The sequence below is a fragment of the Elephantulus edwardii genome, unplaced genomic scaffold (genome assembly GCF_000299155.1).
Source record: "Elephantulus edwardii isolate Elephantulus edwardi_28Jun2011 unplaced genomic scaffold, EleEdw1.0 scaffold00102, whole genome shotgun sequence".
NCBI classification, from domain to species: Eukaryota; Metazoa; Chordata; class Mammalia; order Macroscelidea; family Macroscelididae; genus Elephantulus; species Elephantulus edwardii.
The window spans coordinates 243238-262566 of NW_006399852.1; the positions used below are offsets into that span (position 1 = coordinate 243238).

Genomic DNA, 19329 nt, shown 5'->3' on the forward strand with positions numbered 1-19329 from the left:
TCAGTTGGCCAAGTGGAATAGGAACCTAAAAAAGAGTCATGGGGGTGTTCTGAGCAGGACTGTTGAAGCAGTGAAAAACTGTTTAAGAGGCTGGTACCCAGAGGCCAAGATTGATGCACCCTGGCTTACCTCTCATCGCAGACAGGCCCGTGGGGGATGAATCAGCTGGAAGTAGCGTGGAGACCAAAGCCAGATCTCCTGTCACCAGATAATTAGGTTTAGTCCTTCATTGACTAAGGTACCTCATGTCTCTAGGCTTCAGTTTCGTTTCTGTTCAGTTAACAAGAATTTCTACCAGGGGAGCTCCAGTCAGCACTGAGAGTCTTTCAGGAACAATTAGTACCCCGACCTTCCTCCAGCATGGCAGTCTTCCGTGGGCACAGTCGTAGGTAGCTGCTGTGGAGTAGGCTGTAATGTATGGCAACCCCATAAGCACCAGGAGGAGACGTGTCCCAGTCCCGCTTGTTCTTCCTCACCCTCAATGTGCTTGACCCGTTCTTGCAGTCACTATGTGTTTAAGTTGCCTTCCAACCCTGGGACTCATCTTCGAGCTCGGTGTAAGATAATACTGGATTGTGATCCATAGCATTTATTTTCGTGTTTTAACATAACATTTACATTTTTGTTGTTCTTTTTTGTCATTTTTTTTATAATGTTTTATTGTTTTTTAGTGAAAGTTCACATAGTACGTTAGGTTCCCATTTACAAATGACATAGGATAGAGCAAGGTTTCTATCTGTTGTTACAGGGTCACTATGAACCATAGTCAGCTCAATGGCACCTAACAACAATAACAACAGTGTTTAAATTGTTCAGTGTCACTGGTTACATTTTCGCACTGTGTCAGCATTCCATTATTTCCATTCAGCTAGCTTCTCTAACCCCCCTTATCTTCTCATCTTTGCCTTAGGGTGAGTATTTACTGTTTGATCTTTTTTCACATGAACTTTTCAAAGGAAAGCAGTGCTCGTGGGTGATAACTTGCTTATTTCATGAGCCAGTCTTTTTTTTTTTTTTTTTACTTTCCATTATTTAGCTGGAAGACTCTGGGAGTAGTTGCAGTTAAGATTGAAGGATTTCATAAGGCAATAATTTGGGAGGTTCCTCTAGTCTTAACCCAGTTTGTTAAATCTGGACTTCTTAAGAACTTGACCTTTGTTCTCTATTTCCCTGCTGTCAGAGTCCATCTATTGTGTCCTTGAGAATGGCTGGTAGGGATAGCTGGCATCATCTAGTTCCTCTGATCTTAGGATAGGTGAGGCTATGATTCTTGAGACCTTAACAGCTTAACTAGTCTTGTAGACTTGTTTCTTCTCTGAGTTTTCCTTCCTTCTTCCTCTTTGCTCTGGATGGGGAGAGACCAATAGTTCATCGTAGATGGCGACTCACATACTTTAAAACCTCAGATGCTACTCACAAAACTGAAATGTAGAACATCAAATGTATCATGCAGGTTCACCCAGTCTTCCTAGGCCTTAACCCTCCAAACCCAGCCAGCAATACCTTCAGGGTGTGTGGTTAGGTCTGTAGAGTTTTCATCGGCAGATTTCCAGGTTCTTCTTCCTACTGTTTGGTCTGGAAGCTCTGTTGCAACCTATCCACCATGGGTGACCCTGATGGTATTCGAAATACCAGAGACATTGTTTCCAGCATCAAAGCAACACATGTTTTCCTTCATGTCCCTTCATTCCCTTTCCCCCAGTTCACTTTTTTTAAAAAAATAATTTTTTATTGTGATTTTAATGGAAGTTTACAGAAAACTTGGATTTCCATTCATTCATTGTTGCACATTTTTCTCCCTACTCCTCCAGTTCACTTTTCACTTTAAAAAATTCATTCATTGTTGAAGTTTTCTCCCTCCCCACCCCCACCCCAGTCCACTTTGCTTTGCACCTCTTATTCTGAACTGTTGTCATGCAAATAATATTCCTTTTAAACAATTCTTTACCTTATCTGTTCCAATGCCGTGTTCATTATTTATCTCCTCTTTTCTTAGATTTTCCCCAACCCACAATGTCAGTCCTATGTTATAACAGTGGCATTATTCAGTATTTGTTCTTTTGTGACTGAGATAATTTCATTCAGCATAATGTCCTCCAGGGTCACCCATTTTCTATAATATTTTATAAGTTCCTTGTTTTTCAGTGCTGCCTAGTGTTTCATTGTGTAACTGCACCACAGCTTCTCTTATCCATTTGTTTGTTGATGGACACTTGGGTTGTTTCCATCTCTTTGCTGTTGTGAACAACACAGCAATAAACACGGTTGTGCATATATCTGTTTGGGTGGAAGTGCTGATTTAGTTAAGGTTTATTCCTAGTAGTGAAATTGCTAGATCTATTTACAACTTTTTGAGAGCATGCCATACTGCTTTCTATAGTGGTTACACTATTTTACACTCCCACCGACAGTAAATAAGGGTTCCAGTTTTTCCACAACCTTGCCAGCATTTGTTGTTTGCTGCTCTGTTGAACTTTGTTACTGGGGTAACTTTTGTTGCTGGTGTGAGATATGATATCTCATAGTTGTTTTGATTTGCATCTCTCTTAGACCTAGGGATTCTAAGCATTTCTTCATGTGTTTGTTCACTACCACTTTCATCTGGAATGGAAAGAGACCCCGAATAAGCAAAACATTCCTGAAAAAAGAGAAACAAGGTAGGAGGCATCTTACTCCCTGATCTCAAATCCTCCTACATGGCCTTGCTGCCCAGGACAGCGTGGTACAGTGACAGACACGTAGATCAATGTAATAAAATTGAGAACCCAGAAATCAGCTCATCTACCTGTGGTCAACTGATTCTTTACAAGGAGTTAAGTGGGGAAATGAAAGCCTCTTTAACAAATGGTGTTGGCAAAATTGGAAAACTATCTGTAGAAAACTCAAACAAGTCCCACACCTCACACCACACACAAAAACCAACTCAAAGTGGATCAAAGGCCTAGGACTAAAACCAAGGAATATAAACTTCATTAAAGAAAAGCTTGGAAGAACTCTAGAAGCCCTAAGCCACAACATGAACAGTTTCCCAAGCATCCTAAAAAAGCTACAACCAGGAGAGGATAAAAATAGATGCATGAGACCTTCTAAGAATCAAATCCCTATGCACATCAAAAACTTCAACAAGGCAAAAAGGAAAGCCACAGACTGGGAAAAAAACATTTGGTAATGACATGTCTGATAAGGGACTTATATCTAGAATTTATAGAATACTTCAACACCTCAGCAAGATAAAGGTAAACAACTCAATTTCAAAATGGGCACAGGATATGAACTGACAATTCACCAAAGAAGATATTCTTTATTAAAAAAAAATTAATTCACTGTTGCACAATTTCCTCCCTCCCCCTCTCCCAGTCCACTTTGCAGTACACCTCTTACTCTGGACTATTGTCTTACATATAATTCCTAATCATATATTCTTTTTAAATAGTTCTTTCCTTCATCTTTTCCAATCCACTGTCATTATGTATCCCCTTTTCCAAGTTTCCTCCCAACCCCTCATGTCAGTCCTGCTTCATAACAGTGATGTTATGAAATATTTGTCCTTTTGTGACTGAGATATTTCATTCAGCATAATGTCCTCCAGGGTCACCCATATGTAAAGTTTTATGAGTTCATTGTTTTTCAGTGCTCTGAGAATTCCATTGTGTGAATATACCATAGTGGTTTATTGTTGTTTGGGTTTTTTTTTATTCATTTGCTAATGGGCACTTGGGTTGCTTCCATCTCTGTTGTGGATAATGCAGCAGTATACATGAGTGTGCATACATCTGTTTGGATGGCAGCTCTGTGGTGTACTGGAATTGCTTGGTCAAATGGTATTTTCTATTTACAACTTTTATAGAAAGTTCCAGACCACCTTCCATAGTAGTTGCACCATTTACACTCCCAGCAGCCGTGAATAAGAGTTCCAAGCTCTCCACAACCTTGCCAGAATTTGTTGTTTGCTGTATTTATTTGCCATCTGAATGTCTTCTTTGGTGAAGTGTCCATTCATATTCTGTGCCCATTTTGTGATTGTGTTGTTCACCTTTTTCTTGTTGAGGTGCTGGAGTGTTCTATAAATTTTAGATATGGTCCCTTATCAGATATGCCATTGCCAATTTTTTTCCCAGTCTGTGGGGAACCTTTTTACCCTGTTGGAGTTTTCTTGATGTGCATAGGGATTTGATTCTTGTTATTGTTTGTTGTTATGTGCCTTTGAGTTGCTTGTGACTCATAGTAACCCCATGTATAAAAGCTGTGACCCCTGCTCTATCTTGAGTCAACCTTATCATCTCTGACACACCTACCCCATTATCTCAGTCACTGAGTCAATCCATCTCATCAAGGGTCGTCTTCTCTTCTCGCACTGTGCCTCCACCCTCCCAAGCATGAATTCCCTCTCCAAGGACTGGTCCCTCCTTGCAAAATGCCCAAAGTATGTCAGACAAAGCCTTAGAGTCCTTGCCTTCAAGGAGCACCCTGGTTTCACCCTCTTGAGAATAAACCTGTTTGTTCTCTCAGCAGTGCATGATATATTCAGTACTCCTCTCCAGTACCATAGTTCAAAGGCATCAACCCTATCATCACTAGTCAATATCCTGCTTTCTGAAGCATCGCAAGTAATTACAAAGACTACAGCCTAGATCAGGCACACCTTAATCTCCAGACTGACATTGTTGCTCTTCACTATTCTGGAGACGTCCCTGACAGACTTTCCCAGTGCATTTTGTCTTTTGATTTCTTGGCTGCTGGTACCAAGAATGTTGATTGTGGAGCCGAGCAAACTGAGTAGTAATAATTTCAATCTCTTCGCCATCTATCATGATGCTGCCAATCGGCCCAGTGGTGAGAATCTTTGGCTTCTTGATGTTGAGTTTCAATCCATATTGAAGGCTGCAGTCCTTGATCTTCAACAGCAAGCGCTTCATGTCCTCCCTAGTTTCAGCAAGCAGAGTTGTGTCATCTACATAACACAGGTTATTGATGAGTCTACCTCCAGGCCTGATGCCACATTCCTCCTCATACAGCCCAGCCTCCCGGACGATGTGTTCTGCATATAGATTGAAAAGGTGTGGAGACAGGACACATCCCTTGGGGACACCCTTCCTGACTTTGATTCTTAGAAGGTCCCATTCATCTAGTTTGTGCTCCCTTGGTTGTAGGCTTCTGTTTACTTTTCTCTGTACACAGACAGCATATACTTATCATTACTAAACTCAGATACTTTTTTAACAGAAATGTTTCTTTTTCTGTTAAAAAAGTATCTGAGTCTTATGACATGCAAGCATTTCATGTTATTAAATAGTCATCCAAAGTATAATTTTATTTTTCTTTTTAAAGTCTAGTGGTGAATAAACTGGGAAGAACAGGACTTACGGAAGGTTAGCAGCCAGCACTGGTGTGGTTTCAGTTTAGACACCAGCCGTCTCATCGCTCCCCTCTGAGAGGCTCAAGACCACCGGCCTAGAATCCTAACCTATGATTTCATGCCAGTTGGAAGACCCAACATAGCATGTAGATAAAAAAGGATCATTTCATGACCTACTTCTGAGGGTGCTTTGGTGGCTGAGTGGTGGGGGAGTTGTGCTGACAAGCAAAGAAGACAGGAGTTCAAATCCACCAGCCACTCCATGAAAGAAGGATGAGCAGTCTTCTCTTGTGCGATTTATTACCCAGGAAAGCCTTCTGGAGGGCCAGCTATGAGTTAGTTCTGATAGGCAGCAGAGAGTTGAATTGACCCCAGAGTGTGACAAAGGTCATCAGCTAGGGCGGTAAATGTTGTCATTGTTACGTGTTGTTAGCCTACGACTAATAGCAACCCTGTGTACAATAGCTCTGAACCATTTTCTGTCCTGGGCCAGTCTCACTGACTGACACACCTACCCCATGACCCCAGTTACCATGTCAATCCATCTCATTCAGGAGCTTCCTCTCCTGTGCTGTCCCTCCACCATTCCAAGCTTATGTCCTTCTCCAGGCACTGGTCCCTCCTGGCCACATGCCCAAAGTATGTGAGATGGAGCTTCAGAATGCTAACAACCTCCAAGGAGAAACTTGGTTTCACCCTCTTCAAGACAGACCTATTTGTTTTCTTGGAGATCCCGGTATGTTCAAGACTCTTCTCCAGCACCACAACTCAAAGGCAATGATTCTCCTTCTGTCATCTTTAGTCATTGATGTATAACAAAACGAAACACTTCCCAGTAACGTACTGTTGTGTGTTCAGGACTGTTGTTTGAGTACCGTTACTGTTGTCAGTACCAAACTTTCTGGCTGCGGTGAAGCCTCGGCACCATTTAAACAAACACGCAGGTCAAGTTTACCTGGCCAGCAGAGTCCTTCCTTAAACCAACAGAACAGTGCCTGTGGGGCACTCCTTCACCAACATTGCAGGCATGCTTTACGCTCAGTGACCAGCAGCAAAGGACAATTCTCTTGTGCGTGTTAGTCCAGCGGGTGGAGCAGGTGGTGTGAGGAGGATACAGAACATTGTGGAAGTCAGGCCCTTCTGACAGCACTTTCTCAGCTGGTGTTTCCAACTTCCTTCCAGAACATGCTTGCATTCTTCTAGGGTGCTTTTAAGTGAAATTAAAACAACTCCCACCCAGCCTGCTGCTCCCTCTTGTATAGATGTGCGTGGGAAACACACAGCGCTGCAATGAGAGACACAAGGGGCAAGTGAGGAGAGTGGTGGGACATTGCGGGTTTTGTAATGAATATTATAAAACAACATGAGGGGGCTAGGGGAGAGCTAGGAAAAGAAGGGATAGATAATGAACATTGGGAAAAGAAGGGATAGATAATGAACATTGGGAAAAGAAGGGATAGATAATGAACATTGCGTTGGAACAGATGAAGGAAAGAACTGTTTAAAAAAATAAAGTGAACTGGGAAGGAGGAAGGGAGGAGACTGTGCAATAATGAATGAAAATCCAACTTTTCTGTAAATTTTCATTAAAATTGCAATAGAAAAATATGTATGAATACAACATACGTATATGAATATGTATACATCAAAATATGTATGAATAGCTGAATGGAAAACCAATTTGCTTTGTAAGCTTCCACTCAAACTGCAATGAAAAGTGAATAAATAAAACATAAAGCAGTGGAAGGAGGAAAAATCATTTCCTAAGGCATAATGTTTTTTCAGGGAAAGATTATTGGCAAAAATTGTTTGCAAAAGCAAGTGATGAAACATTTTGCTCCGGGTTTGCCACACCGGTAAGAGGCGGTGGTGGGAAGCGTGGTGGCGAGGTCCTGCCCGCTGATGTTCCCAGGCTGACACCCAGCTGGAGTGAAGTGAGCAGTCGGGGGAGGACAGTCGGTTCCCTCCTGAGATGGCTAAGCTCACTGCTCTCGAGTCAGTTCTGACTTATAGCTGACCCTCCAGCTGATTCCCGGGGCTGTAAATCACATGGGAGCAGGAAGGAGCACGCTGCCCTTCTGACTCCCTCAGGGCAGCCGGAGGATTCAAACCCCCAGAAGAGTGTGGCTCTGTGATTAGCAGCAAACTCCCAGCCGGCTGTTCTACCCCAGCTCCCCTTCCTGAAATGAAGGTGGTAGAAAGTCACATTTCAGTACCAGGAAGGCCGGCAAAGTGCCTTCATCTCCTGCGCACGTCCTTTTCCTCATCCTGCCTCTCTGTGGCCTCACCACAGGGCACGTACTGAAGGGAGTGACAGTGGAATTTAAAAAGCCTTTAAATACAACTGCAGATTCCAGATGGTACATGTATAGAGTTTCCAGTGAACCTGCCTCCAAAAGTGGGTCCCCTTTTCTAGTACAAGTTATCTGTCTCTGTGATGCCCCCTTAATAGAATTTTGGCCCTGACCTTTACTCAGGTAACACTTTGCACCGTGCTTTTGGCTGGATACAAGTGTTGTTGGTGCTCTCCACCAAAAGGGAGACCCCCAACCCATGGCAGCCCCACGTACAAGGAGGGAAAAGGCCACCTGGTCCTGCACCTCCCTCACGATTGGGCACAGATTCCACCATTGAGATTCACAGACTGTTCACTGGCTTCTTTTTAGAAGTGGATCACCAGGCCTTTCTTCCTAATCATCATAGTCCAGAGGCTCTGCTGAAATGTCCTTAGCATCATAGCAACACACAAGCCTCTCTGATAAACGAGACCACTCGTGGGGCACACTGGCTGAGAACAGAGCCAGGTCTGTAGTGTGGAAATTAGAATTCCAGCACTGGCCCACCACTACCTCCGTTCCTCCTGCTCACACTGTCGTCGAGTCAGACCTGACTCATAGCTGACCCTCCAGCGGGCTTCTGAGGCTGTGAACCGCCCAGGAGGAGACTGCCTGTCTTTATCCTGAGAAGCTGCTAGGCGATGTGAACTGGCAGGGAGGCTTTGTCTTTGGGTAAGCAGTGGAGCTCCAGAAGAGGCCACCAGAACTCAAGTGCCAAGACATAAGTAAATAAATATGGCATCAACTGGCTATTCAAAGAACCCTAGGCCCTAGTGAATAGAGAGATGTGCTATAGACCTAAACGTAGATGGTTCAAGTCCACCAGCAGCTCTGTGGGAGAAAGATGGGCAGTCTCTTCCCATGTGATATGAAGCCTCTTGAAGCCCAGTGGAGGGGCGGCTATGAGTCGGTTCCACCTTGATGGCAGTGAGTGAGTGAGTGAGTGAGTGAGTGAGATTCCAACAGTGGAAAACATATGACTATCTAGCTGTGGCTTTGAGAGCAGTGCATTTCAGTGGAGATGCTTCTGCTGTGCGTCTCACTGGGCTCTAATCCCAGCGCTCTGGTTTACCTGCTCTCTCTGTTCAGCTCCTCTGCCTTTCATTTCTGTATATGTGAGCTCAGGATAGTATCTGCTTAGGGTGTTGCTGTAAGGATTGCATAAGACGTCTTATGTAAAGTGTGTCTCGGTAAATGTCAGCCCCCATGCACCGATTGTTCACATTCAGTAGATGCATAGTGAGGAGTGCCCAGAGTCCATGGGATGTTACTCCATTCTGTTCCTGCGTGGAACTGAGATGGTGGTCCTTCTGCAGAATTGGAAGGAGACAGAGTGGGGACACTGTGAATGTGATTATCATTTGCTTTCACCAGTGGGTGAAAAACAAACCACTTAACCCTCTAAAACAGGGAGGGGCTGGGAGATTTTAGCATATGCTTCTTCATTTTTTAAGTAGGACATGAATTCCCAGGGATATGATCCTTTAATTCTTCATTTACTGCTGGAGGGGGGAGGTAAAAGGAGAAGCAGAGGCGCCCCCACATCCCACCCCACCCCACCCCAGCTGCTATGGAGCCAGACATATGAGAACAGGGCTGGGGAGGTGCCCAAAAAGTGGGCTTTGGTAGTTTCACACTGCTGCTGGGTACAGCTGATTTGATTTCTGACTTGTGATGGTGTTGTATATCCTCAAGTCACAATTGCCTCATAGCTGACCCACCAGCAGGTTTTCAAAGGAGTAGATTGCCCATCTTTCTCCAGTGGAGCAGCTGGTGGATTCAAACCATATGCCTTTGGATTGGCTGCACAATTTCTTACCACTAGGCTACCAGAAAATAGTGACCCCATAATGGTTAAACTTTGAGCTACTAACAAAAGGTTGACAGTTCAAATCACCTAGTGGCTCCATGGGAGAAAAGCCTGGCAACCCTTGAAGGTTCCAATGGTGAAATCCCTGTGGGACAGTGCTGTTGTCTCATGTGGGGGCAATGTGAGTTGGAATTAACTGGACCAAGAAGCAACATCATGATAGATGCTGAAAAGATTGATGTTGTTGGGAATGTAACTTTGTTTGGATCCACAGTCACTACCCACAGAAACAGCAGTCAGAAAACGAAAAGGCATTTTGTATTGGGCAACTCTGCTGTCAAGAAGTTCTTTAAAGGGCTAAAGAGCAAGAACATCACTGTAAAGACGAGGGTGTGCCTGTACCCAATCCAAGCTATGGTATTTTCAGTTACTTTGTGTACTTGTGAAAAGAAAGGTGGACAATGAATAAGGAAGATAAAAGAATTGATGCCCTTGAATTGTAGTGTCCGTGAAAAATATTGACTATACCATGGATTATCAAAAGAACAAGTCTATTCTGGAGAGGTTGAAACCAGGTTGCTCCTTGGAGGCAAGGATTTTGAAACTCTGTCTCAAATTCTTTGGGCATGTTTCCAAGCGAGATCAATCCCTGAAGAGAGACAGCATGTTTGGAAGGGTCAATGCAAGAGAGGAAGACCCTGACTGCGATGGGTGGACACAGCAACTGTGCTAATGGGGTCTGGTGTGTCAGAGATGGTCAGGTTGGCTCAGGATAGGGCAGGGTTCAGAACTACCGTTCATAGGGTCATTATGAGTTTTAGTCAACTCGACGACACGTAACAACAACAACAATCACAATCAAAAGAACAAACAAATCTGCTTTGGAAGAAGTGTAACTAATGTGCTCCTTAGAGGCAAGGAGGGTAAAACTTTGTCTCGCATACTTTGGGCACGTTATTGGTGAAGCAATACTTGGGGGAAAGGGCATTATGCTGCAGAAGGTATCTGGTCAGAAAAAGAAGGAAGACCCTCAACAAGATGGACTGACACTGACTGCGATAAGGGTTTGAGTGGGGCAGGAACGAGCATTGTGTTGTACATTGCAGGGCTATGAGTTAGAAATGCTTTGATGGCTCCCGACTTGCGATGGAATCAGCTCCGTGGCATACAACCCCCACCACATAGTTTGGTTTGTAGCCTATTGTCAAGGCCTGTTCCGTTCACTCTGTGTGCTCAGCTGCTGGGTGGACGAGTTGAACAAATCAGTGATTTTTATCTCCAAGCACAGATGCTGTGTTCCTTTTGGAGATCCATGGGCAACTGGCTTTTGGGAAAATTGGGTTTTATTAACTCTCAAACACTAATGGTTTCTGTATCTTATAGGCACGTTCACAGAAACAGAGAGTATATGAAAAAATAGCCCAAACAAGGCTCACATTAGATCTCCAAAATGTGACTGAAACATCCTCAGACTTCCAGTATGGAGATCAGCACTGAGATTTTCATATGGCGATCACTGGTTAGATCAATTCCCTGAAGTGGTTTTGTTGTTACTGTTGTTTGTTGTTGTTAGGTCCCCTCAAGTTGAGTGTAACTCTCGTCGGCTGTATGAACAACAGATCCGAGTCCTGTCCCAGCCTGTGCCATCCTCCTCATCTCTGGCACCCTTGAGCCATTGCTGTAGTCCTCTGTCGGTCTATCTCATTGGGTTCTTCCTCTCTTTCACTGACCCTTCACCTTTCCAAGCATGGTGTCTCTTTTTCTAGAAATAGCCTCTCCTAGCACCAGACTCAAAGTGTAAGAGACAAGGCTTCACCACCCTTGCCTCCAGGGAGCACTCTTTCCCAAGACATATCTGTTCATTCTTTTGGCAGTCCATGGCATATTCAGTACTCTTCCCCAACACCACATCTCCAAAACATCAGCTCTTCTGCCATCCTTATTTATTGTCCAACTCTCACATCCATAGCAAGTGATGGAAAAGACTGTGGCCTGAATCAAGTGCATCTGCATCTTCAAACTGAGAGCATTTTGGAGAGGCTCTTGACTGCGGACTTATCCAAAGCAAAATGTCTCCTGATCTCCTTACTACTGGTACAAGGGTGTTGATTATGGATCCATGTACAATGAAATCATCAATAGTTTCAGTCTTTTCTCCATGTACCTGCCCCCTATTGGCCCAGTGGTGAGGACTTTATTTTCTTGATGTTGAAATGCAATCCATAATGAAGGCTCTTGTCCTTGATCTCCTGCAGCGATTGTTTTATCCCCTCACTTCAGCAAGCAGGGTTGTGTCATCTGCATAACGCAGGCTGTTGATGAGTCTTCCTCTGATGCCGATGCCACATTCCTCTTCACAGACTCCAACTTCACGAATTAGTTGCTCAGCATAGATTGAATATTTATGAAGAGAGGATACAAGCCTGATGCACACTCCTCTTGAATTTAAAGCATGCAGTGTTCCCGTGCTACATTCAGACAACAGTTTCTTGGTCTAGGTATAGATTTCGTGTTAGCAAAATTAACTGTTCTGGGATGCCTGTTACTCTCAGTGTTAGCCTTAGTTTGTTATGATTCACATAATCAAATGCCTTTGCATAGTCAATAAAACATAGATAGACATTCTTCTGGTATCCTCTGCTTTTAACCAGGATCTATCTGACATCAGCAATGATATCCCTGATGCCACAGCCTCTTCTAAACCCAGCTTGAACTTCTGGCCGTTCACTGTCAATATACTATTCTAGCCATTTTGGGATGATATTCAGCAGTAATTTGCTTGTATGTGATATTAATGATATTGGTTGATAGTTTCCCTGTTCTGTTGGGTCACCTGTGGTGGGATCCAGCTCATGCACCATGTGCAGCAGAATGAAGCACTGCGGGGCCCTGTGCCACCCCCGCATCCTTGAGCTGTTGTTGAAGCACCATGTCATCCATCTCATCAAGGGGCCTCCTCTTTTTTTATTGCATTATTTTTGTGTGTGTGTACCGTCAAATCAGATCTGACTGGTACAGAAGATTGTCCCTCCTTCTCCAGCAGAGCATCTGGTGGATTCAAATCGCACACCTCTGGGATTGCAGTACAGCTTCTTGCCACCAGGCCACCAGAGCTCACAGGGCTTCCTCTTTTTTACTGACCCCCAACTTCCCAGAAAAAGGTTAAAATTATTGGCTAAAACAGTATACTCTGATATGTCTAAAGCAAAAGCAAACCCCCTTCTGTCCGGTCAGCTGCAGCCATAGCAGCCTTCCCTTGAGATTCGGAGGCTGTAAATCCTGATGGGAAGAGTGGCTGGTGCATTCAAAACACTGAATCTATGTGGTGCATGACACCACCTTCTGCTATGTCTACAAGAGGTAAAAAAGAAATGTGATAAAAAGTAGTACAATAAGTAAGATCTGTGTTCTCCATTTTTTTCTCTGTATGAGGCAGTGCTTTCTCTTCAAGTGGTCCTTACGGGTCTTGTGGGGTCGCTGCCTAGACTAGAAACACAGGCAATAGAGCCTCCAGATCTGCTGGCCGTGCTCAGGGGCAGGGGAGGAAGCCAAAGGGTCTGGAGAAATGCTTTGAGTCCAGTTCTGGCTGAGCTCTGTAAACCCGAAAGGTTGAGTGAAATATACCCTGATTTTTAAAAACAAACAAAACAAACCACCTCTTTCCTCCCTGCATTAAGTCCTCTCTGAATGCCCATGACTGTCCATAAGTTTGGAATTTATAGCAACCTTGTGATGTGTTCTGGAGTCCCTGTGAGTCCCCCCAGAGGTACCTCAGAAGAAAGGCCTGAAGACCTGCTTCTTAAGAAAGTAGCCACTGAAAACCCTGGAGCACAGGTCTGTCTGATACACGTAGGGATGGCACCAGTCAGAGTCAGTGGGTGGATTATTATTCAATTTAAAGAACTAGCCTTTTTACATAACTAGCTCCTTCCTCAGTAAGCATGGAGGCAAGGACGGTGAAGCTTCATCTCACATACTTCGGGTATGTTGCTGGAAGAGGCTATTCCTTGGAAAAGGACATCATGCTTGGAAAGGGGGAAGATCGGTGAAGGAGAGGAAGACCCTCAGCCAGATGGTTGGCACAGGGACTGGAGCAGTGGGCTAAGTGTGTCGGAGATTGTGAGGATGGCACAGGACAGGGCAGGGTTCAGATCTGTTGCTCATAGGCTCGCTATGAGTCTTACTTGACAGCACCTAACAACAACATTAAATAAACCCTTACTCTATATGAGGTGAAAGTGATGGTTGTAATAGAGGTAATTTTTTTTCAGGTCCACTTGGCAAAACTAAATTTTTTTAAATGGCAATCCTAAACTGGCCTCCAGAATATCTTATATTCCTCCAGAATGTTAATGGTCCCAACAAATCAGTGGTGCTGAAATCACTATACTGGACACACTCTTGCTGTACAGATAGTGGTTCACATTTCAACAGCCCCAGTGCCACCCCAGCCTCATCATTTAGCCTGAGAGTTCCCTGTCCCCGTCCTCCTCCTGGGACACAGCTCCCCCCAGCCGAGTGACCTGCACCTCTCAGCCCTGTTCATGGACAACTTGGCTGGTCTTCTATCACCCCACCTCTGTCCTGACTTCCTCCACCACTTGCCCCGGTTCCTTTTGTCCTTCCTCTCCCCTCACAGTGCTAGATGGAAGTAGGACTTCTGCCACCACAGGAGGTGGCCAGTGAAAGAACTGTGGAAAGTCCAGTCCAGTACTCTGTCATTACCGCAGGTTGTCCGTGGGTCAGCTCTGACTGTGGCCACCTTCAGTGTAACAGAACCCAGCGTTGTCGGGCCCCACACCGTCGACCTGACTGCTGTTACGTTTGAGCCCATGTTATTGTCGTTCCATCTCATTGAGGTTCCCCTCCTTTTTGTGTCCTTCTACTAAACATGATCTTTGTAGCTGTTGCTCTTTCCTGATGGTATCTGTGTGTTGAACAATATTCTGTTGTGATCTGTAGGTTTGCACTGGTTGATTTTCGGAGTTAGAGCCCTTCCTTGCTACTCTTTGTTTGTCTGAAAGCCCCACAGAAACCTGCCCACTGTGGGGAGGGGACCCCACTTGTATCCAAAATACAGTGCCACAGCTTCCAGCATCACCGCGACACGTGAGTTGCCACAGTGTGAGGGCCTCACGCACACGAGGTGGACAGTCTTGTTATGCTCTGTCGAGTCGCCTCTGAGGCACAGTGACCCCGTGTACAACAGCATGACCCCGTGTCACCCTCACAATCCCTGTATCCTGAAGCCCACAGTGGCTCACTCTGTCTCACCGCGGGGCTTCATTGACCCTCAGCTTTTCCAGGGATTGTGCATAGTGTCTTTCCCAAAGAGGGGCCCCTCCCAATGAGCCCAACGTACCTAAGACAACGTCTCACTGTCCTTGCTTCTAAGCATTCTGTCGGCACTTCTTCCAACACAGACTTGTTTATTCTTCTCACTATCTTAAAAAAAAACCAACCATAAACAAAAACACAACAAAACCCTCATTTCCATTTCTCTATCAGGTGTCCAAGGCTCTAAATCGCACGGTAGGAGACAGCTCATCTTTCTTCTTCAGAGCCAGTGGTGGATTTGAACTGCCGGAAAGATACAACCTTTGGGTTAGCAACGCAGCCCTGCAGGCTGCCAGAGTTCAGGGCTTACAACGATCCATATGTTCAATATTCTTCACCATCATCACAATTCAAAAGCCTGGCTCACTCTGCTCTGTAATTCCGTGCGAGGACTCACATTACTGGCTTTATGTAACTGGCACGCTGGGCACTTGGAGGAAGCACAGTAAGACAAAGTAGAAATTTTGAGGGATTGGGGTGACTGGATGGTGAGGCTCGCACAGGGCAAGATTCAGAGTGGTTCTTCACTGGGTCACTATGAGTCGTAGTTGAATTCATCAGATGTACATATACAGGCCATGGTCGTTGTTATCACTTCTTATGCATCTTAGAGGTGGACAATGACTAGGGAGGATACAAGAATTGATGCCTTTGAGCTGTGGTGCTGGAGAAGAGTATTGAGGGTGCCATGGACTGCTAGGAAAACAGATTCATCCTGGAAAGGGTTAAACCAGGCTACTCCTTGGAGGCAAGGATTCTGAGGCTCCGTCTAACATATTTTGGACATGTTGTAAGGAGGGACCAGTCCTTGGATAGGGACATCATGCTTGGTAGGGTGGAGGGACAGCGCAAGAGGGGAAGGCCCTCTATGAGGTGGATTGATTCAGTGACTGGGGTAATCGGGATGGGTGTGTCAGAGGCAATGAGATTGGCACAGGATAGAGCAGGGTTTAGGGCTGTTGTACATAGGGTCGCTATAAGTCGCAGGCGACTCATGGCACATAATAACAACAACAGCAAATATATCCTAGATAGGTATGTATATCCATCAACAGGCTGCTGGATAACCTGGCATTTGATCCCAGCCCTCTGACCCACTTCCTCCTGCTTGAATGAGGCTGGGGAGGGCAAACCCTGCACCTCCCTCAGCCAGAAGAGACGGAGCTGCTGACAGCACCAGGCGGGGCACAGTGAGCACTGCAAGCATAGAGAAGAATGCTGACTGTCTCTTTTTAAAAATAACTCTGTACCATCTGGGCTTGAAGCCCAGGGGCCAGCCTTGACTCCTGTAGCCCAAGGCCTTTCCCTCCTTCCCCCTGGGGGCTTAGTCTCTGTGCTTCTCTTTCTCCACCTGTTTTTCCTGTATTGGACACCAACTGCTATATTAAATTTATTATATCACTTGCCCTTTGTGCTGGTATCAGATGTAGATAGCAGTTGCCCAGCAGTGAACTTGGACTTCATGGTGACCTGAGTGTATGTGTGGAACTGTGCTCTTAGGGTCTCCAATAATTTATTTTTTTTCCAATTCAAAGCTGATTCCCTTTTATTAAGATCCAAGTTACCATTACATGGTTTGCTACTCAGTAAAAGGAAACTTGTTGGATAAAGTACTATGTTATTTTCCGTGTATCCAGGTGACTGTTTACAATCAAATAGCACCGTTAGTAAATCCTTGGGAAGCACACCTGTAAGAGTTTACACGTTTTCAAAACCTAGTTCCTTTGAAGTAGAGATTCCCACTTCACTTAAAGTTGGACTTTGTTCCTGGATGATAAAGAGGTAGATCTCCTTCTTTATCCTTAACAACCCCTAGGATGTGGACTGCCTTAGCAAAATCATTTAACCATCTGCAGGCCCGCAAAGCAACATGGGTGATTTGGGGTTCTGAAACCAGATCAAAGCCAACAAGCACGTTCAACCCTTTATTCAATTCCTAGGCATTGATGTTTGGCTTGTTGAAATATGTCACCCAGTGAGCATCAAACTCCTCCTCTGTCTCCTGAGACCCATGGGAGTAACAGCAAACTGTCTGGACAGCAGCAGCAGGGTTGGGGGCCAGGACCGAGTGCAGAAGGCTTCCCGGGTGGCTGTGGCTGCAGTGCAGGGCAGAGAGGCGCCCAGCATGACAGTGATGGTGGCAAGCCAAGAAAGGCTGAGGCGAAGCCAGGTGTGAGCAAGCTGGCCAGCCCAGAGTTCACGGAGGCCAGGTGCCCAATAGCTGATTTTCCAAAAGTAGTCACCAGCCTCTTTTTTTTGAGGTTCCTTTCCATGTACTCAAACTTCCAGCCTTTCAGTTAGCAAATAGGTGAGTTAAACCTTTGCATCACCCAGAGAGTCAAATACAAGAGGCAGATCTGCCATGAGACAGTCTGACACAGTGACTGCAGCGCTGGTCTGAAGGGCAGAGACTATGAAGGTGATGCAGGATCAGGCGGGGTGTCCTGTTGTCCATAATGGTCACTGTGAATCAGAGTGTTCGCCATAGGACCTGACTAACTACAGCCTCTTCAACCACTTGTTAGAGGCACGTTGGTGGGGTGGAGTGGAGTATCACGTGTTGAGGTGTTAGCAGAAAGGTCAGCAGTTCGAATCCACCAGTCATTCTGTGGGAGCAAGATGTCAGGTCTTTACGAGTTGGAATCCAGTCAACAGCAGTAAGGGAGCTCTAGTCAAAAGGAGTTGAGCTGTGGATACAAAGGCATGTGGTTCAAATCCATCCACTGCTTCATGGGAGAAAAATGTTCAATCTCCCCCCAGGTGATTTACTGCCTCTGCAAACCTGCTGGAGGGTCAGCTATGACTCAGTTCCAACTGGACGGTACGTAACAACAACAATAGCAAAGGGTATGCTTATCAGAGAAATAAAGCCTGCTGTTGTCAATACATTCATCTTAGAAAAATAAGGCTATGTTTTCATGTCCGGTCTTCGATGCACATTCAGTATATACTGTTTCTTTCTGCAGATCGTCATTCTTCAGGAAACAACAAAAAAGAGGAAACTTTTCTTTTTGAGTCAAAGAAAGATCGAGGAGGAGCCGAACACCCAGCCCCAGAAGCAGGTAAGAGTCTATATTGGAAAGTCACTGCAGAGTCTAAAGCCACACGGTCCTGCCAGTGAGGATATTAGCTGAAGCCTCAGGAGTGGGACTCACACTGTCTCCTCATCTCCTCGGCCATGCTGCCCCTTTGGGCTCTCGAACTAGAGACGTAGCACCAGTGGGCCTCAGTTTCCTCTTTTATTAGTTGATTGAACCAGAGAACCACTAGAGTTCCTTCCACGTGGTCATATTCTTTGGGAAGATCAATGCTCATTGTTGTTGATTGCCATTGAGTCGAGCACGACTCATAGCGGCCCTATGAACACAAGGCCTGCAGCCTTTCTATAACTATCAACCTTTATCAAAGTTCATAGAGTTTCCAGAGGCAGGTTATTTAGGAAGTGGATGCCGCTCCTGTTTCCAGTGCTCATTGCATAGTGGTTTTAAGAATACAGACTCTAGAATTGGGTGCCCGAGCTCACCTCCTGACTCCACTGGTAAACGCCGTGACCTGGCAGGCTCTTTCCTCGTGGGTAAGATAGGCTTTGGCCACTCTGTGAGGGAGGACACGTGAGACAGTTTAGCATACCACTTGGCTCAAAGACTCGCTCAATAAATAAATGATGGCCAGTTCCCGTGAGTTATTTATGATGCAATTGGAGTAAAGGTCTTCGAGCACCTGGTTCTCTCTGCAGAGGCTCCAGTGACAGTGACAGAAGCCAGCAGAAATGGAGAAAAGGCCTAGAAAGTGGAGGGAGTATTTACTAAGAAGGAGGTTATTGGTGTTAGGTGCTGTTGAGAATGACTCATAGAAACCGTGCAGACATAGCATCTGAACTCTGTCCTATCCTGTGCCATTCTCATCATCTCTGCCACACTAGAGCTCACTGTTAGAATCACGGTGTCAATCCATCTCATTGAGTCATTGAGTCTTTCCCTTCCTTCAGTGACCCCCTCCCCCGCACTTCCCCAAGCATGCCGTCCTTCTCTAAGGACCAGTACCTGTTAACATACATGCTCCAAGTACATGAGACAAGGTTTCCTAGCCTCTAACGAGCATCCTGGCTGCGCTCTCTCCAAGACATATCTGTTGATTGTTTTGACAGTCAAAAGAATATTTAGTGCTCTTCTCCAGCACCACAACTCAAAGGTGCTGATTCTTCTCTCATCTTTATTCGCGGTCTAACTCTTAGATGCATAGCAAGTAATTGGAAAGGCTATAGCTTGAATTGGTTGCACTTTGGTCTTTAAACTGACACCCTGGCTCTACTATCATTTTTGTGGTTGTTAACTAAAAAGAAAATATAATAAATGACATAATCCTGCATAAAAGCAACGTCTTTTTTAAATTTTTTTTTATTTTAACAAAAGTTTATAGAAAACTTAGCTTTCCATCCAATCATTGTTGCACATTTTCCTCCCTACCTCTGCCCACTTCTCTTTTCTCTT

General features: G+C 45.0%; 1 protein-coding gene across 1 annotated transcript in view; it reads left to right on the plus strand.

Moving 5' to 3' along the window:
* The window catches only part of LRP11 (low density lipoprotein receptor-related protein 11), a 108953-nt gene that overhangs the window by 80938 nt on the left and 8686 nt on the right, over positions 1 to 19329 (plus strand). The window contains exon 6 of the mRNA XM_006891673.1: positions 17806 to 17901. Coding sequence (XP_006891735.1) covers positions 17806 to 17901 — 96 coding nt within the window. The remainder of the gene's footprint in view (positions 1 to 17805; positions 17902 to 19329) is intronic.